This window comes from Phaenicophaeus curvirostris, chromosome 1 (genome assembly GCF_032191515.1).
Source record: "Phaenicophaeus curvirostris isolate KB17595 chromosome 1, BPBGC_Pcur_1.0, whole genome shotgun sequence".
NCBI classification, from domain to species: Eukaryota; Metazoa; Chordata; class Aves; order Cuculiformes; family Cuculidae; genus Phaenicophaeus; species Phaenicophaeus curvirostris.
The window spans coordinates 76179574-76206973 of NC_091392.1; the positions used below are offsets into that span (position 1 = coordinate 76179574).

The window sequence follows — 27400 nt, forward strand, 5'->3', positions numbered from 1 at the left end:
GGCAGGACTGAATAGGAAGCTTCTGCAAACCCACATTTTGTGCATAGTTCCTGCTCTTTTGATCCATTTGATCAGAAGTGTGACATGATAGGTCATGAACTTCCATGGGTAGCATGGCAGTTATTGGTTGTCTTCAGGCACAGATTGAAAGGCTTGTTCTTCATCGTGGAAACCTGTTTACCGATTTAGGTTTTTGTAATGTACATATAGAAGTAAATGTAGTATGTCTGTGAAAGTTTCTTCTTTGTTACTCTTAATGTTACTCTTATGCCAGCTGGGTTTCTTGCCTGGGCTACATAGCTTCTGATGTTCCCAGCTACTTTGGTCTTTTCATCTATCATGGTCTGATAAATTAATACTGATTATTCAAATTGTGTAAAAATAGAAGCTTGATAGCAGTAATTTGATTTACATGTAAGCCTACTCAGATCTTTTGCCTGTGTATTAAATACTTTAAGCTCATAGCTTTATGTCATACCATTCTATTTAAGCTGTTGGCTATGGCTCTTACAGTCACTTCACAGAAGTACTTCATGGTCTTTGTGATCCAGTTTGTGTTTTTTTACTGTTTTCCGAAATCATAATTTTGAACAAAAATACTTAAAGAAATTTTATTAGATATTACTGAGATTTTATTTTTATTAAAAATGCCTGATGTCTGCTATAATGTCATCTATAAAAGCTCTGTAAGTATTTTTGGTGTCCTTGCAAATCTTTGAGATTTTAGACCTGTCTCCTGAAAATAGGTTCCTTCTGTGAAAATATTTGCATGGTTTCAGCTGAAAGTAAAATTACTCATAACATGCGAACTTGACATGTGCTATTGCTTTGCAGTAGCTATTAATCTGCTGATGAACTGATTCTTGAAGGGCCTGGAAGGGCTTTGAGTAGAATGCAAAGTGGCTAGAGTTTCAAAAATGTCTAGCAATTTTAAATAGTGCTTGGGTGTGAATTATGATGTTCTGAAGCCATCCAGTTTCTTGACATTTTGATCCTTTTTAGTTGTCCGTAATGCCATCAGTGCAGAAGTGCTTTTTAGAGTTTCTAAAGCACAAGGAGGAAGGGTAACAGATGAAACACCAATGCTTACTGATTGCAAGGCTGCTGTGTAAGAATTTGTATACTCTGGCTGTGGTTGTGATTGACTTGCAGAAGTGTGTTAGGCTTGCAGGCTTTGCAGGATAAGTGTTACGCTAGTATTTGGGTGCTTAGCTTGTCCCAGCTGTGTAGTGAGATTCATTATTGTACAATCCCTTCAACTGAGCCCTAAGGTTTTTGCCTTGTGTTTTGCTGTAGGGTAAACAAGCACATAGTCAACTTGGGAGTCTTAGCTGATGGGCAGCAACTTGCTAACTCAGGATAACTTGGTATTGTTTCTATGTCTGTGTTTTGAGGCATTTAATTTGAAATGTGTGCCACCTAAATGATAATTCTCTTAAGAGTGAGGCTTTTTAATTGAGTAGTTGTGATCATGACATAAATTTGTCATAGGGTAGAAGACAGAAGATACTAAACCCCCGCATGCATGAATAAGGGCTGGGAAGTTCCAGAGTTTTGTGTTTTTTGCAAAGTATGTGCATCCATTCGAAACTTATACTAAAGTTGAGAGTCAGCTGTTGTCCTGAGTGTCTTGCTAAGCAAGGAGGATCTACCATGACAGATGTTACTATCTCAGGAACTTCCTTATGGTTTAGATATGTCTTCCGATCTCACTGGTAACAGCAGTAGAAGTTTCTACCTCTTTCTTCTGTCTTCACTAGAATTTAATGCTGCGTCCATCTTCTGTGGACTTGGTGGGTTCGCGTGATGGCTTCTAACCTGTTAGGGTCAAAATAAGCCTTTTTAGCAGAGACCATTTACTTTGCACTTTAAACTTGCCTGCTATTCTTTGGGAATGAAAAGCAGCAGAACTGATTAGGCCAACTGGTGGTGAATAGTGTGTTTGTCCATTCAGTTCTGTTATGTGCTACTTTGGGCTGTCTGTGAGAAGCTTGAGGCTTTTCAGCTCTGAGGGATGTAGCGTAACCAGTCAAGTTCATCGCCAGGTGATGACAGTTGCATTGCAGAAGTTCCTTTTGCACTTTCATCTGGATACTGTGGTATTTGGTTTATGATGTTAAAGGTCTACCATATTATATTTTGGAGAGTTTCATCTTGCAGAAGAAGAACAAAGAAAGCCGGTACTGAGTGAAAGAACTGGTCTTGTTCAAGTACAGAATTTACATGTGTTTTTGTAGTGTGATATCCCAATGCAAAAGTCTTTATCTCTCACAGGGCTAAGGAATTCCCAAATGCTTCATGATAACCTAAGGAATTGTTCTCTGGGCACTGGCGAAATGGTTGTTAAATGTTGGTAAAGTTCATAATATTAGATAAGCATGAAATATCATTTTCCTGGCTCTCAGCATTGTTTCTTCAAAGGGCTACACAGCTGTGTTTTTGCCATGTCTGCAATGTCATGGATATCCACTGAGAAAGCCAGCAGATGGACCAACTTGTTATTTGTCAAGGTACTTCTGTATGATCTGAACATTTGCCTTCTGTGTGTTCGTGAGGTCACTTCATTGTGTGCAGGAAGCTATGAATATAACTCAGCTGCTACTGTTCCGGGACCAAGAGGGTACTATTACTGCAAGGGAAAGAGAGTTCATTTCCATTTTTTTTAAAAAAAAAGCTTGATTATCTCTTAACCACTCCAAGTAACATCTCTGTAAAACATCTTTTTTCTTCTTTCTGCCTCTTTGCATGCATGAATTGGTTTTTTTGAGAAGAAATTAATTGGATGCATTGATATCTTCTGTGTTACTGCCTTCAACCCATCATAGTGAATAAATATTATTTTATCATCCTATTCAGCAGTAATGACCACTAAACTGACTGTTAACTGCTGGGTCTCAGATTAAATGCTGAATACAGGCTTGTTCCAAAATGGCAGAATCTGGCTCTCCTTTTACTGTAATAAAGCTGCTTCTGTTTGCAGCACTGTGTTGCTGGGAGACTGCGGCTAATTTTTATGGCACATGTCAGTAGCAGTGATTCAAATTAAAATAAGTTTCATTGAGTAGGGTCTTCTCTTTGTGTGTAAACTGCCTTCTGTAAGGGGAGAGAAATTTTTTTTTTGCTCTGGGGAGAACAGTATCCAGACCAGAGAAAATGATTGAATCTGGGAAAAAAGCTCAGATTGTTCTGTTGATAACATCATTGTACTTCCGAAAGTCACTCCAGGTGGGATGATGGCCTGGCTGAATTTACACCAGTCTGACAGTCAAGTCTAAGGCAGATACTTAGGAGAATTTCAGGTGAGGTGTATACATCTTTTCGAACTGCTGTTTTTAAGACTTTATGGTGCAAACTTGAGCATGTAGTGTCACTTTAAAGCAAAACAATGAAATAGATTCTGAGAGATTAAAAAGCTATGTTGTTTTGGTTCACAACAAAGATACAGTGGCAGTTTTGGTGCTCTGTGGAAAATGCAGCCCTTTTAAAAATGATTGTTACAGACTTTGCCCCTGAATCAGTACAAGCATGCTGTTACAGTGGCAAAAAGTGGATGTAATTGGGTGTGCGCCTAAATGAGAAAATACATGTCTGAAGTGAAATCTTACTAATGCTGAATCTGTGCTCTTTTTCTGGCTAAAGGAGATGGTAGTCTGTTTCCTGATGTTCACATTCTGCTTAGGTTTTTAGCAGTGTTGTGTTTTTAATCTTCCATGAGATGCCTCTACAAAATGGTGTGCGTGCGTCTCTGAAGCCTGCTTGCTTAAACACGCAAGTCATGTCAGCTGCAATGCGGCAGTGCTTGGTGCTAATGAGGTGAGCAGCCAGAGCACCAGACTGCTTATGTTTTCTCATCTCTGTGCAATTATGGCTATGGGGATTGGAAAAAGGAATTTGTAGTGGATATGGTTCTGTTTTGGCCTTTACAGAGTGTGGTTCTGTGTCCTCCTGCCGACTGGGCAGCATGTTTCTAGTTCCATTTTGGAAGTTAGGTGGCTGTCTCACTATATCCAAGGGAATCTCTAAGTAGGTCCTGGTTGGGAAAATAAAAGAAAATGGGAAGTAAAGAGAGAGGGACACTCCCTCTCCTCCCTTCCCCTCCCTCCCCCCAATTAATTCAAATGCACCTTGAAATTAAATATATTGCCTGGCAATGTGTCTTCAGGTTGAGTAGATGCAAGTCGCTGTTTGGAAAGGAATATCTTTGGAATAGAGCTAATAGGTAATTAATTTGGACTAGGTCTGACTAGCTACAGCTGGCCTTTCAAATGCACAGAAATGCTGATACAGTGTGATTTCTAAGCTTACCTCCCTTCTCTTTAACCCTCAAGATGCTGACAGCAGCGCTGTGTATTTTATGCTGAAGTCTGACAGTATTACTTTGAACATAAGGGAAGTAAACTGTATAGCAAATCCTATTTGTCTTTTCCCATTATCACATGCGAACTTGTCTTCATTGAGCTTGATGCTTTCTTGTCCAACACTGTCGTATTCCTATTCCTGCAGCCTGGCTTTCAGTGTTTCTTTTCAGATGCAGTCTGTAAAGCTGTAGGTCATGATTAAGTAATACATAAGTCTTGTTGGCAAAGCTTGCTTTCTGTTTCCTGCCTTCATCTCACAGGGTGCTGCCCTGTTGAGGTTATTTTTGAGTACTTACTTAGTCTAGATCAGTTGTTGAAATCATCTGTGTTAAAATAGCGCTGGTTTTTTTTTTTTTAATTTTTAATTTTTTAAGGGTCATATGATACCACAGAGGGATCTATACAGCAGGGCTGGGGAAGGTGTGTAGGCAAGAACCAGTGACATGAGGCAGGAACCTCCTGAGTTACTGGTACTGCTGATGTGAGTGTTGTGTGCAGCTAATACCAATAGAAAGGATGTTGTATCAACCTGTAAAAAAGGACCTTCACCTTGGCAAGGAGCCCAAGATTGTGTGTCCTAATACAGTCTACTCTTTGCCTAGTCCTGGTTTCATATGGTTTAAGAGTAACATGAAATAGCACAACTGACAGAAGGGACTTCAGTAAAGCCTTTGACACTGTCTGCCACAGCATTCTCCTTGGGACTTGTGCCTTAGACAGGTGAACTCTTTGCTGGATTAAAAACTGCATGGATGACCGAGCCTCAAGAGTTGTGGCGAATGGAGCTAAATCCACTTATCTGCTGGTCACAGGTAGTGTTCCCTGGGGCTCAATATTTGGGCTAGTTCTGTTCAGTATCTTTACAATGATTTGGATGAGAGGATTGAGTGATACCTCAGTAAGTTTGCACGTGACACCAAATTGGACAGAAGAGGTGATCTGCTTGAGGGTACGGTGGCTCTGTAGAGGAAACTGGACAGGCTGCCTTGATTATATGGCTGAGTCCAGCTGTATGAGGTTTAACAAGGCCAAATACCTGAGTCACAATAACCCCATGCAGTGCTACAGGCTTGGGGAAGAGTGGCCGGAAAGCTGCCTGGTGGATAAGGACATGGGGTGCTGGCTGACAACCAGCTGAACATGACCTAGCAGTGGCCCAGGTGGCCAGAAATGGTGTGGCGAGCAGCAGAAAGGAAGTAATTGTGCCCCTGTGCTTGGCATTGGTGAGGCTGCACCTTGCATGCTGTATTCAGTTTTGGGCGCCTCAGTACAAGAAGGACATTGAGGTGCTGGCATGTGTCCAGTGAAGGGCAATGAAGCTGGTAAAGGGGCTGGAGCACAAGTCTTCCAAGGAATGGCTGAGGGAACTGGGGCTGTTCAGTCTGGAGAAGAGGAGGCTGAGGGGAGACCTAACTGATCTCTACAACCACCTGAAAGGTGGTTGTGATGAGGTGGGTGTTGGTCTCTTCTCCCAAGTAACTAATGATAGGATGAGAAGAAAAGGCTTCAAGTTGCATCAAGGGAGATTTAGATTGGACATTAGGAAAAATACCTTTACTGAAAGAACAGTGAAACGTTGGAACAGGCTGCCCTGGCAAGTTGAGAAGGCGCTGTCCCTGAGGTGTTCAAAAACCGTGCAGACATGGCACTTTTGGGACATGGTTTAGTAGGGACAGTGATTGTGGGCTGATGGTTGGACTTCATGATCTTAGAGGTCTTTTCTAACCTTAATGATTCTGTGGTTCTATGCATTGTAGGGAGAGTAGTGCTGTTTTAACACTCGCTGTTGAAATTTGGTATCTTTTGTATCCATTATTGTGCAGTGCAGTATTTGTTTACCTGTTTATGTTCTCATGAAGACCTGGTAGTTGATGGGGATGTTTTCTTCCATGTTTAGGCCTCCGAGTGAATGGGGAGCTCATTACTGCTTATCCGCAAGTGGTGGTTGTGCGTGTACCAACACCTTGGGTCCAGAGTGACAGTGATATCACAGTCCTTCGTCACCTAGAGAAGATGGGCTGTCGACTGATGAATCGTCCCCAAGCCATCCTCAACTGTGTCAACAAATTCTGGACGTTCCAAGAACTTGCTGGTCATGGTGTGCCTCTTCCAGACACCTTCTCATATGGTAAGGCTCTTGGAACAAAAGGATAGCATAATTGCTTACTGGAATTTATGCTTTTGCAGTGCAAAAGATAGGAGTTCAGTTTTGGAAATGCGTAGAGTACAGTACCATGAGGGTAGTTCCACAGATGAATGTTAAGTAACCAGAAAAGGAAATTAAAGTCGCAACACTCAGATTCTGGTTTTGGCTCTGTTGATTAGCTGTGGTGCTTTGGGAAGAGTACTTCAACTTGCAAGCAACTGACTTTGGCTGTTACTGCTAAGCCACTTTGAACACTTTTCCAGTTGCCTGAAGTAGCAGACAGGAACTTGGTGAACTAATGTCATTGTACCGTAAAGATCTAGACTATGATAAAACCTGAAGATAGATTGAACTTCTATATGAGAAAAAAAATCTGCAAATACATTAGTTCTTGTGAAAGAACAAAGAGAGTACAGGCCTACCTGTTTGACTTTTTAGCAATTGTTTGGGGATTTGTTCCTGCCAGAACAGTTAATTATTAATGTTTCTTATGCCTGCGTCTGGGGTCTGTGGTTCCTGATGGAGTGCTAGATTAGAAGAACCTTTATCTGAACTACCATGATGGAATTTCTACTTTTAATTGTAATATACTTAAAAATTGCAGATATCTCTCAACCTTCTTTTCCTTCTTGGGAAACATCAGTGCTTTCCTTCTCTTTGTGTGGTTGCACCAATGGGAACTTGACAAAACCACAAAGAAACTTCACAAAAACAAAAATGTGGGTTTCTATCCATTACTATGAATTACTATATCCATCAATTACTGTGAAAACACATTTGAGAGAAACTTACTCTTTCTCTATAGATGTCGTTGCTCTAGCTCTTTGAAAAAGGCACGAGCTTAATTTTTTGAGGGGGAAGGGAAGACCATGGGTAATGGGATAATTGCAGAACTTCTCTGATCATAACTCCTTGCCACGTCTTTTAGTGCCTGCCTCTGGAATTTGACAGAAGCATGATGTTTTAATTTTTTTCTTTCTTTTTTTATTTTGACACAAGTATCAAGGATTTGCCAAGAAAAACAGAGTGTGCTGAATGACATTATTCCATGACATGCATTAAAATCCATGGCAGTGTAGTAATGGCTGCTGCTGGCTTTGTGACCAGTGTCTTGGCTTGACTTCTGCGCTTTACTGCTCGTGCTGTTAGAGGAGTCTCATCCATTTGTCTGCTGACTTTCTCTTCTGTATTTCCTGTACTGTGGTCAGCCTTCTGTAAATTGAACTGAACCTGGATAACCTTAAAGTATCAACCATAATAATGTGAACAGTCATTAAAAGCTACTTTCTAAGGTTCTTACGGATGCAGTGAGACAAAAAGGTTGAAGCACTACTTCAGGAAACAGGGCAAACGAGATTTGGGAGATGGGAAGTTGGAGTGACAAGGTTTGGGTTGTTGCTGCTCTCTGGATCTCCTTGTCATTGTATTCCGTGTTGCTTTCCTGGTTGATAGTTTAGATGGAACTGTTACTGGTGACACGTCTGTTCTATTTTCCTGCTAGACATTTGAAAAGGTGGGAATTGGTAAAGTAAAAGAGAGAAACTGTAATGAGATAGTAGAGTTGAGGCATTGAGATTTGGAAGACAGGATTGAGCCTTTTGGGGTTGTGATCAAGAGACCTTGGTTAACTTGTCTTCCATTTCAAAGAAAGTAGGAGTTAGTATCCCACAGATCATAAACACCTTCGAAGTCTGATCGTACCTTGTGACCAGGTTCCTCTTAACTGACAGTTTTTTCTGCATTATCCAAGCTGTAAGGGTGGGAGGAATGTATGGCAATTACATCCCCTATTTGGCCGCACCATATTGGTGGCACATAATGTTGTTGGTTTTCTTTTTGCCAGGTGGTCATGAGAATTTTGCCAAAATGATTGATGAGGCGGAAGTGCTGGAGTTCCCTATGGTGGTGAAGAACACGCGGGGTCACCGAGGTGGGTGTGAGGTCAGGGGTGAGCACAAGGAGTATTCTGAGCAGCACTTTTTAAGATTTTTGTCTTGTCAGGGGATGATAGTTAAGAAGGTCTTCTATTAGGTGTTGGACTTCTTTGAGGTACATCTGAATTCTGTCACTCTTCAACTGCTGAATATTGAGTAGGCTGCAACACTGAGAAACAGTTTTAGTAGAACCTAGTTATGCAGTAGCAGAGGGAATAGGGGTTCAAAATTATGGTGCATTGGTGACTTCTGTGAGAAAAGCTTTGAGCTGGAATGATGGACGGTCTGGCCATAGGGAATTAGCAAGAAGCCTATATGGATTTTAAGTATGTTCCTAAACAGGCATAAGAAATTAAATCTAAGTTCATTTAGTCTAATTTGACTTTTTTTTTTTACTTGATTGCTTAAAATTAGGATTCTGATTTAAATAAAATCTCATGTACTGTTTGTCAAATTGGATCTCTGTTTTTCAGAAAAATCTCTGACAGTGCTGGTGGTAATACGGCAGGTTTGGATTAAATTGTTCTGTTATCAGTATTTTGTTTCAAGTGTTGAATATGAAACAACACATCAATTTTATTTAATGTTAGATAGTTATTTACTGAAGGACAGTTGGTGTAAAATACATTTCAGAGGTTACTTGCATAGGAGGTTGCACTGTTTTTATTTACTTTAAAGCAGTTTAATAAATACTAGAAGCAAAGGAGACTGAATCTGAAGTTTAAGATCATAAACCAGCAGTTACCTTAAACAAAGTCTTAATATAAAGGTACCACTTCTTTCTTCTTTTTGTCCATCAGTTTGTTCCTCCTCTGCATTGCTCTGGTGCATCTCTTCTGCTGGCATGAGTATTTCTGACGCTGTGTAGCAAATGGATTCAGGAAGTGATGTTTAATGAACCTAGCTGGCTTATTTTCACTTGGATTAATTCCTTACGTGAATTATCATTTACTCGCAGAAACGGTTGTGTTGGTGTAATAGCAGAAAGTGAGCAAAAGGCTGGGGCAGAGGAAGATCAGACCTGCTTCTGTTGGCAGTAATTCATGCTTATATGGTTTACAAATGCTTGTGGAACTATGAATCAAAGTTGGAGTTTGACTTTGCAGCAAGCTGAATTTGACAACTGCGGAGTATCTGAGACAGTGAATTTGACTTGATACCCTCTCTTGTTAAGATTTACTAAATAATTATAGGTTTTGCAGCTATTGACTTTCTTCTCTGTTTTTAAGCCAGAATTCTTGTACATCTATGTTTACAAGTTTTGCTTTAGAGTACTTAAACTCCAGGCATTTTAATGCAAATTTATGCACAGTACATATTTTTTCACATTAAGAGAGTTGAGGAAACTTTTTCAAATTAATTGAAGAACAGCCATTTGCAAATCGTATTTAAAAAAAACCTAAGCAAAACACGATCATAAGTATTGGCTGTTGTATAAAAGTTGTACTTCTCTAGGCCCATTTTCTGCATAGTTTTCTGCTGCTGCAAGTGTGCCCATCTTATTTTTGCAGAGGTGACACGATGCTGCATAATTCGCAAGAACTACTGTCCAAGGCATCATTCTTCCTATCCTATTATAGGAGTACAACAGGATTATTAAGTGCCTGTAGGAGATCTAAAATTGGGACTGGGAAAAAGCACTTTGGAGGGTTTTGCTTTCTTGTCATGATTGTTAAGCCTACGTTCTGATACTCTGTGGTGAGAATTCCATTGTTCCTCAAGCAACGTTCTATGTTATGGAGACCTTAAATCCTGATGAAGCAGAGGCTACTCAGAATCACAGAATGGTTTTAGCTGGAAAAAACCTTTGAGATCATAGAGTCCAACCATTGATCCAGCCCTGCTAAGTCTGCCACTAAGTCCCCAAGTATGACATCTCATCTTTTAAACACCTGCAGTGATGGTGACTCAGCCACCTTGTTGGGCAGCATATTCCAATGGTTTGACAATCCTTTCAGTGAAGAAACTCCTCCTAATATCCAACCTAAATTTCTCCTGGTGCATCTTGAGTCCATTTCCCCTTGTCCTGTCACTAGCAAACAGGGAGAAGAGACCAACACCCACTTTGCTACAACCTCCTTTCACATAGTTTTACTGCAGTTGGGCTTTTAGCACTGGTGGAATTCTTCGCACATTGTTTCTCCTAGTTCTGCTACTGCTGCATTTCTGTTCTGTTAGTTAGGCAGTTTTTCAATTGATTTTTGTACTCCATTAATATGGTAGCATAATTGAGTGACAATTCTGCCACAAAAAAAATTTTGTGGTCCTATTGTGAAGCAGAACTCTAATATGACACATAAAAGAGTCCTTAAGAAAGGGGAAGAACAGTTGGGAAATGTAGCTAAAGGCGGAAAGGGGATGCCATCTTGTGAGTCTAGAAATTAAATGGAAAGTTGTAGTGTCTGTTTAAGGGATGGCTTTCATCAGTATTGGTAAAATTGGAAGAGAGCAAAGAAATCTTTGATGTGCATGAGAAATGAAAGGGGATGAAATGACATCTTCTAGGTGAAACAGAACTAGCTTGCAGAAAAGCTAGTAATTTCTAAAGATTTTTTTTTCCAAAATCATAGTGCATTGCATTGATTTTATTTCTTTTGGGATCTGCTCCTAAGTTATTGTGGATACTGTGGAGTTTAAGATTTTCCTCTGAATGTAGCTGTTCCACTGCAAAGTCTCATTCTGGACTTGTGAGCTCTTTAAGTGTTGGGAAGAGCAGCTCTCAGCAACTTCCCAATAGAGAAGTGGTTGGTTCTGCAGTGACACACTGGCAGCTTCAGGGTCCTGGTGGTTAAAGTTTCATGTCATCAATTCCTGTGTGTCAAAGCTGTAGGCTGTGGGTCTAGTCCTCTTGGATGAATAAAACTGTGTTCTTGAGGAAATATTTGCTGCTCTTAAAGTATTTCTTCTTTTTTTTTTTCTCATTAAGGATTTATACCAACAGGAGTTGGAATTACAGGACAACCTTCTTTATCTAAAGCTGTTTTCTTTGTCTCCCCCCTGCCCCCCCCCCTTTTTTTTTTTAAAAAAAAAGATGTTCTTATGCTTCCTCAAGTGTGTCAGTACTTGAAAACTTAAAAGCATTGAAGCAGTGGAATACTGATGTCTGCAGAAGAATTTGTAAATGAGTCTGAGCTACAGATGGGGCTTGTGAGAACAGGCACCATACTGGTCAGAGGTTTTACATTTATGCACTAGATCACTGACGCAGCTCAAATCAGTAGCTTCTTCCAATCTTCTGATGTTCTTTTCTTTATACAGGTAAAGCTGTGTTCCTGGCACGAGACAAGCACCATTTGGCTGACCTAAGTCATTTGATCCGTCATGATGCCCCTTACTTATTTCAAAAATACGTTAAAGAGTCCCATGGCAAGGATGTACGTGTCATCGTAGTAGGAGGCCGTGTGGTGGGCACCATGCTCCGCTGCTCAACAGATGGGAGGATGCAGAGTAACTGCTCACTTGGTAGGAAAAGCATTATTCATAGTTTTGATCAGAATTTTTCAACCCAGTTGAGAAAACACAAAGCCAGCTGAAATAAGCTGCAGGTTGTGTTTTGTATTAACTGTGCTTACTGTTGTGTGTTTACAGAGGTAAGGATGAGAAGGAGGATTAAGTGAAATGTGTGTTGAGCAAACTCAGAAGGAGAGACAATCTCTGCCTGAATTATTAGATGGATAGGGTGCCTGGAAAGGAGGGGAAAGTTCTAGGAACACAAATGAGCAACTGATGTGGTTGTGGCAGTGTCCTGCTATTTCCATGTTATTATTCATTTCATCCAGTTAAGAGGAACAGAAAAAGAAGGAAGGTGGAAGACAAGACAGAGAGGTGGAGGAGACAGCAATTGGCAAGAGTGCAGAAGAGAATGTTAAGGGAGGAAACTGTTGAAGGCATTAACAGTTGGGTTGCATCGTGGAGTTGCTGTGCTGCTTTGAGTCTGTCAGGCTCCTCCCTGCAACCTTTCCTCCCAAAAGCCATGTGTGGGATTGAGGGGAAGTTTACTGCATTGATTGTAGCATCCTCAGAACTGAGTTTCTGCATAGCTTTGAGTGTAGGACAAGGGGGATGTGTGAGGGTAGGAGGAGGATTGAGGTTGCCTGACTGAAACTGTGCTGAAGCTGAGTAGGGATGTTCATGGTAGTACAGTTTTGGTTAGGCAAAATGTGTGAAAGGTTTTAATTACTACTTGATGCTGAGGAAGTGAAGCCCGAAAGATTTTTCTGCTGAATGTTTTTTGGTTTGTTATTTTTTGGTGCTTTTTAAACTTAAGTGTTATGATAGACAAAGTCTGAGTCAGTTAATACCTTCATGGACTGTGAACTGAACTAGCTGAGATTCATGCACAAATATTCCCTAATTCTTGCTTTAGAGACAGTAGCTTATGATAGCAAGCTGAGAGAAACATGAGATAATGTCTTAACCCTTGTCACCATAAATTATATCTGTTAGAGCTGTAGTCTTATCTGGAACACTTGGTTTAGTTTTGCTGAAAGACTTCTTGTGACATACACAAATATGTATAGAAAGCCTCTACCTGAGAAGGAACAAGGGTGGTTTCTTAGGTCACATTTCTAATATCCCAGGATCATAAACTCAGCCCTTAACTAGCTGTTTTTCAAACAAGTCATAATCCTGACCTGCCTTTGTCAGGTCAGAATCTTTTGAAATCCTGCTGTGGCTTCAAGTTCATTAGAGGTCGCTGTGGAGAGGAGGTTGCTTTCTGAGTCATCTGCAGTATGCTTTCAGGCTTGCTTTGGAGTTTCCCAACCGAAAAGCACCAACCAGTTGAGAAGGACATCAGTCATTGTGACCAGACTGTAGACAGCAGGTTTTTCTCACTTTTTCCAGGTGGCATAGGGATGATGTGCTCACTGAGTGAACAAGGCAAGCAGTTGGCGGTCCAAGTGTCAAACATCCTGGGGATGGACGTGTGCGGCATTGACCTGCTGATGAAGGACGACGGCTCATTCTACGTCTGCGAGGCCAATGCAAATGTAGGTTTTATTGCCTTTGACAAGGCTTGTAATCTAGATGTAGCTGGTATCATAGCGGACTATGCCGCTTCTCTCCTTACCCCCGGTCGCTTGACGCGACGCATGTCCTTGCTCTCTGTGGTGTCCACGGCAAGCGAGACTAGCGAGCCAGAGCTGGGCCCTCCAGCTAGTGCCGCTGTCGACAATATGAGTGCTAGCTCCAGCTCTGTCGACAGCGACCCTGAGACCACAGAGAGAGAGTTGCTCACCAAGCTCCCGGGGGCTCTATTTAACATGAACCAGCTATTAGCCAATGAGATCAAACTTCTTGTGGAGTGATGCCACATGTAAATAGATGACCAACAGAACTCTCTCCTGTAAATTTTTTTAAGTCAACTTGCAGTGCTGTTTATCAGAGAAGCTCAGAGGAATGAGGGAAGAGAGGGGTGTCAATCAAGAGAGTAAGAGTGAAAGCCACACGTGCTGTGCTTGCTGCCCCTACTTTTCTGCAGAACTAAAAACAATGTTCATTCTTCAGCATCGGTTTTCTAATGAAGTTGCTCAGTTCACAGCCTAAGTGGGAATTTTATTTGGATGATGCTTTGGTCCCCAGTTCGTGTGTATTCATACGCAAGCGTGATTCACACTTGAAGATCTTCAGAAAGCTGTCTGGCAGCTCTCTAGAAACTTCTGTGAATTACTGCACCAGTTAAGTCTCTTCTACCTCTGTAAGGCAAGATCCTGTGAATTGCTCAGTGCCTCATATTCTCAGTGTTGAGTTAGAGGTGTTAACAAAAAAATATTGCAAGGTTCCTGGACACGTGCTGTTCCTGCTTTTGTAGAGTGGAGCTGTAAGTTCAGGATCCTTTTAAAGTCATCACTTTCTGACCTTGCAGGATGTGGTCTTTCAAATGATGAGGCTGAGAGAAGTGTCAGTTGACTTAACTCGAGCTTTCTGTACAAATCTGTAAGTTGGGTCATCTTGATATTTGCTAGCAACCTTGGTCTGTATTTCTTTATAAAGCATTTGAAGGAGGATTTTAGTACTTGTGTTTTTCTCATTTCAAATCCTGATTTTGGAAGGTGTGTAGGGGAATTGGCCATTCTGTTTGGGGTAGAAGTGGCACATTTTAACTGTTTTTGCATGATTGGAGGAGATAAACAGCACTGTAATGTTTGGTTTACAAAATGATGTTTAATCCAATGTGAAAAGAATTACGCTAGTTTAAAGCAAACGTGCATTGACTTGTATTTGTTAGTGTTTTAGTCTTTTTGAGAGAGATCTGCAATGTTAATGTTCCTTTTTCTTTAATACATGCTAGTCCAACACTTCCTTCTCTATGCCTGCATCTTTAACAGTGGCCAAAGTGAAAACACTGCAGAGTATTTGTTAAGAAAACACTGCGTTAAAGCCTATGCATTGGTGGGGTGGGTTTTTTTTTTTTTTTTTTTTTGCTTTTTTGGGGGGGGTGAAAATGTGGTAAGGTGTGGAGGAGGGAAAAATTGGCTAGAAGTGATTAGATGTCTAAAGGTATTTTAGAATAAAACTGCAGTTCATACAATACTTACCAGGCTTACTTTTTCCCCACTGAACATAAAAGCTGATGTTGGCAGAAATCCAAAGAGTGTAACTGGGGAGAAATACTCAATTCTTAGCTTTGGGAAACATGCAGCAGATTTAAAAAAAGAAAAATTTTACAAACAATAAAAAAGGGAAAAAAAATAAAAAAGAGAGCTCAGCCAGAATTAAAATAAATAAATATATATATAACCTAGGTCCACAAACAATTAACAGATTGACCCTGGACCCTTAAGTGTGTGTGTGTTGCGAGTGCACACACTTGTGTATGTTTCTGTGTAGGCTTTGCTTTATTTCTTTTTGGATTTTGGCTGTTTAGCTCATAGTTTTTTTCCAGGCTGCCTGATTTTCTTTAGTCCTTCTGGCTGTGCATTTTCTCAGTAGCCTTGGGCTGTTTTGGAAAAATGGTGACCAAAACAGATACTGAATCTCATTTTTCTGTGCATATCTTCTGCCTCATTTTCTTCTTCCTTCTCCTCCTCCCTTTTCATTCTTTTCTCATTCTCTGGGTTTATAAAGGCCCGGAACTATATGTGTATATATGTGTATATATATGCGTGTGTGTGTGTACACATATATGCACACACATACACACATATAGCTAAACCTCTTTTTTTAAAAAACAAAAAGTAAAATGTTTACAATTGAATAATAATCTTGTGAAAATAGGGTTTGTTTGGAGGGGGGTTGTGCGTGTGTGTGGAATGCTGCTGTTTTCTGGATACTTTAATGGAGCATGTCCCATGTACCCTCTGAGGCTCTGCACTGCCCACTTCTGTGGCCCTTCCTCACCTCTCTGCTGCTCTGCTGTTTTATCTTCACTTGGACCTTAAACACGACTCATGGACACTATGCAGAGAGTCTTCAAGAGGCAATAAACAGAACAGTATTAACCTGCTTTATGGAGGTTTGATCATGCTTCTTTGTACAGTTTGTTTTTTTTTTTTAATTTTAAAAGAAATGTAATAAAATGGGGTTTTTTTTGTAGAATTAAATATTATTATTACAATCAAGTGAAAGGTTGACTGTTGGTGTTAAGCAGGAGAGCGGACCAGCTGGTCCAGCAACAAAAGGAGATTCAGCAGTATTTTCAAAACTTCCTTCCGGAACTTTCAAGTGCACAGAGTTATACCTGAAGAATATTAAGATCCCTAACTGCCGTGGAGAGTTGCAGAACTACTGAACCTGAAAGAAACCTAATTTTCTAGTCACTAAGCAGTAAACTGTCTCTTCCAGAGGCCCTTCTCCCCTTGCTTGTTTATCTAAGGGGAATTTGGGTGGTGGTGGTGGGGTTTTTTTCCCCTTTTTATTTTCCTTTTCCTTATTATTTTTATTGGTATGTGCCTGCAGTCCTTGAGAGGCTGACGGGTCAATCCTTCTCTTTTCAGCTTGGCACACATTGATTACATGGGGAGTAACAGCAGAGAGTAAACATGTGCTAGTTGATATAATGGGATCTCTGTATTTCTGTCCCAGGAGCCATCTATTAGAGGAAAGAGCTGGTCACTGAGCTTTCTGGACTGTTTTTTTAGTCTCCATAGTATTTTGTGGCTTGCAGGAACTTTACATTTCTGTCATTAAGGATGTCCCGGTTACACTCCACAGCAGTAAAATTTGTGAATTAAACAAGATTTTTTTGAAAGACAAACAGCAGATAGAGAGATTCACAGTTTGGCTCTGATAGGATAAGATGGTCCTCTGTGGTTGGTGCTTCCATGCTAGTCTGGAGATAAGTCTATGCATAGTGGTCAGGGAGGGAGATAGGATTTGAAACATCATGTACATTGGTTTGGGCGTTGGCTGTTGATACTGCATTAAAACCTTGTGTGAGGGTTCATTCTTGAAAATGGACACACTTGTCTCGTATTTACTACCTACTTATCCATTGCTTCTGAAATAGTGGAATGTATAGAATGGGCTAGGGGTGTGAGGGTGGTGTCCTGTTTTTACTTACACCAACAAATCTGTCTTCTGGTAATCAGGAAATGCTTGCCATTGAAATGGAACTTTGTAGATATCAACTTTATACACTGTATTTCCTACTGTTCCATGTGCTGAGAAACACATGCTAAACTTTCATACAGTTGCAATAACGCTGCCTCCGTATGTGGGTTTGGAAGCATGTGCCGAAAAAAAGGTCAGCGTAGTGCATTAGTGCTAATACAGCTGATGGTAATACAACTATTTTTGTATGTTTTGATGTTTGAAAGAGCCAGTTAGAAACTCTTGTTTGCAAGAATAAGTTTCTTAAATAACATATGATGGGATTTTATTCTTTGTAACACTGGAGGTTTTCTTCTGTTTAATTTGAAATGTTTATATTGGTGTTTTTGCTAAGTCAGTGTACGGATTGTATCCTCAACCTTGTATTTACTGCTTTACTGTGTTTTATAAAATCTTTTCTTGGAGTGTTACCTCATCTGTAACATAATGTAAATACTTGACACGTGTGGACTGTTAATGGTTTTGTTCTGAGCTGATGGTCACTCTTGGAGCAGCTGTCTTTCGTGTGTGATGCTTACTCAGGAAATAACCTCTGGAGCATCTGTGTATGTCAGACGCAAAGGAGATACTTCTTCAGATGTTATACTGGACTTCAAAATCCAACAAGTGAAACCAGTGACGTTTGCAAAATATTTTCTCCCCCTTATTGCAAAAATCTGTCAGTTAAATACATAAGGGACCTTAAGGGCTTAGAGAGACTTGGAAAACAAATCGCATGTACAGTATCTTTCTCATGGCTCACTCTTTCTGAGAAGGTTTATGGGCTTTATGGCTGGTGTGAGACACACGACCCACTCCTGTTCTCTATGGAATAGTAGGTGCTCGGACAGGTAACTTCTGTTGATACTGTCTTTTTTAATTTTTAATTTTTTCACTGTTTTAGGAATTGTTTTAAACTGAACACTGCAGGATTTATAACCGGATGTTTGCTGCCTTTTCCTTTGTTTTATTTCTTTAAGTCTTTCATAACCTTTGAGGATGACTTTTGGAGCATTCCAATGGTGGGTTTGGCCTGCTGTTGGAAGTCTCCAAAGCTCTTGTATTTCCAGTTTGAGTTGAAAATTTTCTGTTTTGTTTATTTGTTTAAACTGGTGACACAAATTAGGTGCACGGATTGTGGGTGGGATTTGTTGTTGCTCTATTTTGTGTGACTTATTCTCCCTTTTTTTACAGAAATGTGTTCTAACAGTTCACACTTTGTTACTGTTCTTTGCAAAACTTTTCAGGAGCCAAAAAAGTCAAACAATCCAGAGAAAACCTTCCCTTCTCCCCTTTCCGATGGCGAGAGTGAGAACTTATGAAAAATCCTTGAGAATGTTCCTTCCTAAACTTTCCCCCCCAGTAATGCAAGTGGGTAAAATGGTAAATGAAGCAGTTTGACATCCAAAACCGACCTGTTGTCAGGTAAATTGATTCTTTTCTGCTCTTACTCTAACATTCATAAGTTTGCTAACTTGTCTGCCTTCCTTTCTCCACATCACTTCATGTTAGTGAGACTTCTTTAACAGTGATATTTAGAAAAAATCTTACTTTTCTTCTTTATTTCCCCTCCTTGTACATGTTGGCCCTTAAGAAAACTGTCATTCTCCTTTGCTTTACTCAGGTGAGAAAAAAGTGAATCCCCTCATGTAAGTATATGAGGGGTAGTTTTGTAATACATTAATTCCACATCTTTATCACACTTCAAGGCAGTTTGTGTTCAGAATGTACTATTTTAGTTTAGGTTTTTGAAAGATACAATACTCTCCATTTACCAAGTGAACGTAACTATCAGTTAGGGATGGATAGGTATGAAAACAATTATTAAGAATATTAACTATTAAAATTCAGTAGAGCAGGATCCTGTGAAAGGACAGATGGGAGAATATGCGTGTTAAAGACTGTGGGGCTGAAGATTTCTGTTTGTGAAGGATGGTGCGGTGCCTTTTATGTTGCCCTTACTGCTGTATTTAAGTACTTGTATGCTTTATCCTTCTCTGGTAACTTCCTCCCTTAATCTCAAACCACTTAAAAGTGCTGGGAACTTGATATTTTTGTACTTCATCTAAGGAGGATAGTCTGTATTTTACTCACAGAGGTAAATATCAGACAATTGGAGTAGCATTCAAAGTGGAAGAAGGTGAGCCTTCAAACAGGCTTCCAAGTTTCCTTGCAGTGTCTTATTCCCATGGCATCTGTAAAGAATTAGCACTTGTTTCAGACTTTTTTTCTGTGTATGTTTATAACTCTTCTATATCATCATTAAAAAGTTGCAACTTTTCATATTTTTCAATTTATATTTTCCTGAAACATAGCAAATTTATCAGCAATACCATAAATTGAACCTTCAAATTAAGGTGGGAGGCAATAATTCTAGAGCTAAATTTTGCTCTCAGTTACACTGAGATAAACCTGGAATCACTCTGTGAAACTCAGTAGAGTGATATCTGATTTCACTGGTATAATTGAGTGTATAATTTGTATTTTTTTTTCCAATTTTACTTGCAAGATAACTTTGCAGATCTGTTATACTTACGTTTCCAATGCTTTTCCCTTTCAGACACACCCACTTCTTGCGTCTCAGCACTGGGCAGGCCTATTCCTTTATTTGTGTATATTTTTGTGCATCAGCTGCTATAGGACACGGGTGTAACGCTTTCAGGCATGTGGTTGGGTGTCTTTTTGGGGAAGAGAGTTGTGGGTTTGTAATAATGTCTAAGAGAAAGAATTTATTTTCCTCAAATTTGTTGAACAAATCCACGTTGGCTCACAGTTTTGCCTCTCTAACCTGATATTATACGTATTACATGAAGATCTTGAAAGAAAGAGAGTACTAGTTCTTTGCAGTGTCTGCAAATGATCTTTGGTGGGTAGAACTGATAAAAATTTACTGCATTCTGCAGAAGTTCATGCCTTAATATTTAATGTTGCTTGAAAGGTAGTTTTACAGATCATGCTCCATCCTCTTTATGGAATGGCTTTCAAAGCCTTGTGTTGATCTCAGTTTTGCCCAGTGCTTTGCCTACTGTATGGGGAAATGTTGTAGAACTTGAATAAGCCATGACATCTTAGACAAAGGATGATGGTTATGTGCGTGCTGAACAAGAACTTCTTCTGTATGCCCTTCTGCTGCAACAGAGTAATAAAACTGGTAGGTGGCAGCAGCAGCAGAAGAAACTCATGTGGCTGTGACCTGAGAAACCTCCAGTACTGGGAGAAATGGATTGCAAAATATTAACTGAAGTAAGGGGGACGGAGGAGAGAGGCAGAGTCCCTGAACTGTCCCTTTGAACGGTGAGTCTAATTTACCAAATTCTAACCATCAAAAGACTGATGTCCTAATTATGGTCTTTGATTCAACTTTCCAGTTTCCCACTCCCTCTATAAGGCACGGTATATAACTTAAAAAATTAAACTTTACCAAAATTGCCACATCTTAAGAGTACTGGAAAATAGGAGATTATCTAGTGTATCCATTTCTCTGCCCCACAGGAAGATCAGTCATATTTATGCCATTGATGATGTATTTGTTTTGATGTAGTTTAAAAACTAAGGAATAAATGAGGAAGACTCTGTAGTCTTTACCTATGGAATTTTATTTTATGGTTGGCATGGGCATGCGGCAGACCTGCCTGCAAAAGGTGGGCCCAGGTGGTGGATGTTCTGCAGCAGGTGGCTGAGCTGCAGGAGAAGGTGGTGAGAAGGCTGCCTAGCATCAGGGAGGCTGAGATGGAGCTTGATAGCTGGCTGCAAGCACAGTCTGCTCTGGACCCGGAGCCCACGGCCAGTCAGCCAGTAACTCCACTGCCAGTGCACACAGAAGGAGGGGGGATAATAATGAAGATTGATGGGGTCTTGCAATGGCAAGGACCAGCAGTAGGAAAAAGCTTTCCCCAAAGCCTGAGGTGCCCTTGCAGAACTGCTCCGTCACTCTCCAGACCAAAGAGGAAACGCTTGTCACATCAGGAGAGATGCTGTAAGGCAGCCTAATCTGCTCCCTGGATAACCACCAGTGCAACTAAGAAAAGGCAATGGATGGTAGTAATAGGAGACTCTCTTCTCAAAGGTGTGTAGGCACCCATTTGCCTACCTGATATGCTCTCTTGAGAACTGTGCTGCTTACCAGGGGCTCCTATTAGGGATGTCACCAAGAGGCTACCAGTGATATAGCCAGGAGCAGTCAGAGGGCTATCAAGAGGGGTTACAGAGCCCTGAGAGCAGCGCTAAGGGACTCTGGAGCTCAGGTAGTTTTTTCATCAATACTCCTGGTCAAAGGCATGGGATTTGAACAGGCCAGTGGAGACTGGCAAATCAACAAGTAGTTGTAGGGCTGATGCTGCATCCAGGGGTTTGGCTTCTTAGACCATGGGACTCACTTGGAGAAACCTGTTCTACTGGGGGTTGATGGGGTCCATCTATCAGAGAAGGGACAGAGCATCCTTGGTCATAGGCTTGCCAACCTGGTGAAAAGGGCTTTAAACTAAAATTGCTGGGAATGGGCAGCCTCCCACTCCTACCATTTTGATGCCTGTGCCAGCACTAGATGCCCAAAACCTGAAGAAGGATCGCAGGTCAACGGGAGAGCACCTGAAGAGCATCGCAAAGGTTTTGCAGCCAGTAAGTCAGCTTCTTCAGGGATACAACTTAGGTGCCTCTATGCAAACACATGTAGCATGGGGAAAAAGTTAGAGATGTGCACATGCCTGTAGGGGTATAAGCTCATTAGCATCATGGAGACATGGTGGGATGGATACTCAGATTGGAGTGTTGGGATGGTGGGATGCAGGCTTTTTAGGAAGGAGAGTCAAGGGAGACAAGGCACTGTTGTTGCCCCCTATGTTAATGACCAGCTGGTGGGCATGGAGCTCCACCTGGTGATGGATGGGCAGACTGAGAGCTTATGGGTCAGGATTATAGGGAAGGCAGGGTCAGGTGATGTTATAGTGGGGGTCTGCTACACGCCACCAGACCAGGAAGAGTGAGTGGGTGAGGCTTTCTATAGACAGATAGGTGCAGCCTCACGTTTGGAAGCCCTGGTCCTGCACCATCTCGATATCTTTTGCAGGGACAACACACAAGGGCAAGCAATGCAAGAGGTTCCTGGAATACATTTATGATAATTTCCTTCTCCAAGTGGCAGAAGAGCCAACCAGGAGAGGTGCTATTCTGGACTAACTAACTCACTAACAAGGAGAGGCTGGTGGGGAATATGAAGCTTAAGGGCAGCCTTGGCTGCAGTGACCATGGAGTGGAGTTCAAGATCCTTAGGGCAGTGAGGAGTGTGTGCAGCAAACTCGCTACCCTGGACTTCAGGAGAGCAGATTTTTGTCTCTTCAGGGATCTACTTAGTAGGATACCTTGGGATAAAGCCCTGGAGGGCAGAGGGACCCAAGAAATCTGGTTAATATTCAAAGATCACCTCCTTTAAGCTCAGGAGTGATGCATCCCAGCAAAGAGGAAGTCAGGCAAAAACTTCAGCATGAACAAGGAACTCCTAGTCCAACTCAAACACAAAAAGGAAGCCTACAAAGGGTGGAAGCAAGGACAGGCAGCCTGGGAGGAATACAGAGGAATTGTCTGAGCAGCCAGGGATCTGGTTAGGAAAGCTAAAGCCCTGATAGAATTAAATCTGGCCAGGGACGCCAAGGACAAGAGAAGCTTCTATAAGTGTGTCAGTGATAACAATATGGGGAAAATGTAGACCTTCTCTGGAAGGAAATGGGAGATGTGGTTACCCAGGATATGGCAAAGGCTGAGGTACTCAATGACTTTATTGCCTTAGTCTTTACCAGCAAGGGCTCAAGCCACACCGCCGAAACTGCTGAATGGAAAGGCAGGGAGACTAGAAGATTTAAAGAACTGCCCACTGTAGGAGAAGATCAGGTGCGAGACCATCTAAGGAACCTGAGGCTGCACAGATCCATGGGACCCAATGAGATGCATCCATGGGTCCTGAGGGAACTGGCGGATGTAGTTGCTAAGCTATTATCGATCATACTTGAGTAGTTGTGGCAACCTAGTGAGGTTCCCACCGACTAGAAAAGGGGAAACATATCTCCCATTTTTTTAAATGGAAAAAGGAAGACCCAGGGAACTACAGGCCAAACAGTCTCGTCTCTGTGCCCAGCAAAAGCGTGATGCAGGTCCTCTTGGAAACTCTGGTGAGGCACATGAAAACTATGGAGCTGACTAGTAATAGCCCACATGGCTTCTCTACGGACAAATTAAACCTGACAATTTTGGTGACCTACAATAGGGACTGCAGTGACAGTGGATAAGGGAAGAGTAACTGATATGATCTAACTGGACTTGTGCAAAGCATTCAACACTGTCCCACATGACATTCTTGTGTCTCAACTTGAGAGACATGGGTTTGACAAATGGGCCACTTGTATACGAGGAATTGGCTTGATACTCAAGGTGTTGTGGGCAACAGCTCAGTGTCCAAGTGGAAACCAGTGATGAGTGGCATTCTGCAGTGGTTGGTGTTGGGACTGGTGTTGTTTAATATCTTTGTTGGAAACATTGACAGTGATATTAAGAACACTCTCAGCAAGTTTGCCAATGACGCCCAAGGTGTCTAGCGTGGTCGTCACGCTGGAGGGAAGGGATGCCATCCAGAGGGACCATGACAGGTTTGAGAGGCGGGACTGTGCAAACCTCATGAAGTTCAGTAAGGCCAAGTGCGAGATTCTGCACATGGGTTGGGGCAGTCCCAAGCACAAACAGGCTTTTTGAATGTGAGAGAAAGTGGAAAATGCAAAGTTTCTGACTTAATGGCTAACACCTAGTAGTTTCATCCACCTCTTCAGTTATCTAGGCTGGTGATATCTGAAACTTTTTGATTGCACAGCTGTATCAGTAAAAAACATTTTGAGAATGCACCCTAATATATGTTTATTTATAAGTTATACATGTGCAAATTATAAAACATATGCAAACCCAGAAATGAGATAAAGATGAAATGAACACTATTTTAAAGATTTTTAATTGTAGTTTTTAATGGTGCATAAAGTATTTTCTTCCTGCAGCCTTATGGATTGTCTCACCTACCTCACTGGTGAATGTGCACACCACTTTGGAGAACGTTGATTTAGGCATCATCAAAGAATTATACAAGTCATTAGTATGTTCCATCATAACAATATCTCCATTTTAAGTAAATCTCAAACCAGACTTTAAACTGCTGCCCTCGAGTAGGATGAGTTTTCTTTCTGAAAAGAAAGTAGGAGAGGATAGTGGGATCTGAAATGATGATGGTCTGGCATTAGGGGAAGTTTTAGTCTGTGTCAGTGGAAAATGCGAAGAAATGTGTTAGTGGTTTGGGAAAAAAAAATGTGGTCGTAATATATACCAACACGCAGAACACAGCAGTAGGTTTTCATAGAATCATAGAGTAACCAGGTTGGAAGAGACCTACTGAATCATCGAGTCCAACCATTCCTATCAAACACTAAACCATGCCCCTCAGCACCTCGTCCACCCGTCCCTTAAACACCTCCAGGGAAGGTGACTCAACCACCTCCCTGGGCAGCCTGTTCCAGTGCCCAATGACCCTTTCTGTGAAAAATTTTTTCCTAATGTCCAGCCTAAACCTCCCCTGGTGGAGCTTGAGGCCATTTCCTCTTGTCCTGTCCCGTCACTTCGTTCTTTCATAAATGTTTCTAGTTTACTTAGAGTGAAGTATTAATTGATAAATTCCAAATTCTTTTTCCTGTCATAATCTGGGACACCCGGGAACTAATCTGGATCTGACTTTTTGATATTTGGGCAACTAAATAGTTTTCTCTGCACTCAGGTACCACCTAGGACTGCAGACATCTAGTGTGCTTTTCTCATTAGCGTCTCACTTCCCATACAGCCTTTGAAAGTATTATGTGGACCGCAGGCTGGAAATCCAAGAATTGAGCTACTGCAAAGTGAAAGGAGATTAGATGTGCAAACTGAGAAACATTTCAGATGGAAATATGAAAAGTTTTCTTCAAAATAACAATCAAAGTCTATGTGCAAGGTGAAGCTTGTGGAGACAGTTTTTTGTTTTTTTTAAAATCTAGTCAGACTGAAGATACGAAAGTGAGAAAGTCAATTCTGGTAGTAAAGGCAAAGGAGTCTGAAGCATGAGTCAATCTCTCAGCATGGAGGGAGATTAGGCAGTCTTGAGCATTGCCAGCTTTTTGTTGTAAGGAGGAATCACACCAGACTTTCTGTACGTAATATATGCTAGGCATGCTAGCCTTCGGGGACTGAATATTGAGGAGGAGAACTGAAAGTTGTTGTAGAACTGTTGATAAGGAAACTAGCTCTAGTACTTGCCTATTGGAGCGGATAGTCAAATGGACTAAAAATGGTACTGCCCTGAATTGAGGTGATAGTGAAACTTGGGAAGAATGGTGGTCACCTGGCCCTGGACATGGCCTTATTTGCCTGGATACACCTGTGACCTTCTTATTCTCAGCACAGTAGAAATGTATGTAAGCCTTCAGTGAGCGAAGGGGCCATTCTAGGTGACACCAGGTCAGCTGTTCAGGAAAGATTTTTTTGGGTGTAAAACAAGCAGGAATTTAGAGGACCCTCCCATATCCTCCACAATCGGCTGTCATTACAAAAGGGTATTTTTTTTTTTGGCTAGATGTGAAATAGCAAAGCATCCTGCAATTTTGATGTGGTTGAGATTTGTAGAAGGCAGAGTATTTTCCATTGTTATCATAGACATCCACTTACGGGCAAGGGGTGGTATATGTGTGAAAGGACAAATGGGTACGTTCCTCACGCTGACTGAAAAGCAGATTATGGATTAGTATGATAGAAAAGTTAACATTTATCTTGTATTTAGGCAAGGCATTTTCAAGGTATTTATGCAAGCCCTTTTGTTCCATAGCAAGAGTGCAAGTGTTAATAGAATATGTGGAGTCTGCATAGTAACCTGTCAGTGTATTAAGCTTTGCCAAGTGTGTGTGGAGGAAGGGCTCACAAAAGATTTATGTGAATTTCTATGTGTCTGCTAAGTCTACTTATTTATTTGGAAGGTAATTTGCTATATGTAGCTGCATAAAGTACTCTGTCTTATAGATTCTGTCTGGAAGAAAATGTGTTTGGGGAGTCATTCTGTTGTCCCTATCTATAGGAAGTGGAATGGTTAAGGGAAAACAGTCAAAATACTTAGGAGCTATGTAACCAGTTATATCCCAGGTCTGGTGTCACTTAAGTACGCAGGCATCTTGGCCTGTATCAGAAATGGCGTGACCAGCAGGTCCAGCGAGGTTATTCTCCCTCTGTACTCTGCACTGGTGAGACTGCATCTCGAATACTGTGTTCAGTTCTGGGCCCCTCACCACAAGAAGGATGTTGAGGCTCTGGAGCGAGTCCAGAGAAGAGCAACAAAGCTGGTGAAGGGGCTGGAGAACAGGCCTTATGAGGAGTGGCTGAGAGAGCTGGGGTTGTTTAGCCTGGAGAAGAGGAGGCTGAGGGGAGACCTCATTGCTCTCTACAACTACCTGAAGGGAGGTTGTGGAGAGGAGGGTGCTGGCCTCTTCTGCCAAGTGACAGGGGACAGGACAAGAGGGAATGGCCTCAAGCTCCGCCAGGGGAGATTTAGGCTGGACATTAGGAAAAAATTCTTCACAGAAAGGGTCATTAGGCAATGGAACAGTCTGCCCAGGGAGGTGGTTGACTCGCCTTCCCTGGAGGTGTTTAAGGTGCGGGTGGATGAGGTGCTGAGGGGCATGGTTTAGAGACTGGTGGGAATAGTTGGACTCGATGATCCGGTGGGTCTCTTCCAACCTGGTGATTCTATGATTCCATGATGTTGCTGGAGAGAAGGCTTTTTGGTCTATTTTGATAAGATGAGACAACTGAACATCCAAGAAAGGACTTTGAAAGTGTTGCATACATTGAATTACATTTTCTGTTGTTGTTTCTCTTTGCTTTCAGAACTTTTTGATGTGCTTCTGTACACATATCTTATTAAAATGTATTGGCTGCTGAAATGTCTCTGATGTGTAGGGCTGAGGTCAGTAGAACAGGGAAATAGGCATGGAATGGTCTCTGACTGAGAGCAGTCAGTTGTGCTAATCTGGGCCTTGACCGGATGAAGACAAAGAGTTAAAGTCTAGCAGAGATTTTGCTGGTCTGTATATTTTTATTGTGATATATGCAGTAGTAGCAGAAGTCTTTGTCAAATTGCATCCTGTGGAGCTGTCACTAGAAAGTGCAATTGCTTTTGAACAACAGTGAATTTTTAAGTTTCCTTTATGTAATGCTTTGCATTTTCCAAAGTATAGGCATTGTATTATGTTAATCTGTTTGGGTTTTTTTTTGATGTAGTATGATACAGTTTTCCAAACGAGGACTGAATTTTTGTCTTGGCCAAAATGCAATAAAATTGAGGTATTTTGATACAGGAATGAAAAAGAAATGGAATTTTATTAAAG

General features: G+C 41.3%; 1 protein-coding gene across 3 annotated transcripts in view; it reads left to right on the plus strand.

Moving 5' to 3' along the window:
- RIMKLB (ribosomal modification protein rimK like family member B) overlaps positions 1-16371 on the plus strand; it is a 49727-nt gene extending 33356 nt beyond the window's left edge. For 2 of the 3 annotated variants that reach the window (XM_069864717.1, XM_069864708.1), the window contains exons 4-7: positions 6256-6486; positions 8348-8434; positions 11697-11900; positions 13284-16371. In XM_069864717.1, the coding sequence (XP_069720818.1) occupies positions 6256-6486; positions 8348-8434; positions 11697-11900; positions 13284-13747 (986 nt within the window). In that variant the 3' untranslated portion in view covers positions 13748-16371. Of the gene's footprint in view, positions 1-2470; positions 2511-6255; positions 6487-8347; positions 8435-11696; positions 11901-13283 lie in introns of those variants that run through there. The other variant, XM_069864727.1, reaches the window with a different exon arrangement.
- The last annotated feature ends 11029 nt before the right edge of the window (positions 16372-27400 follow it).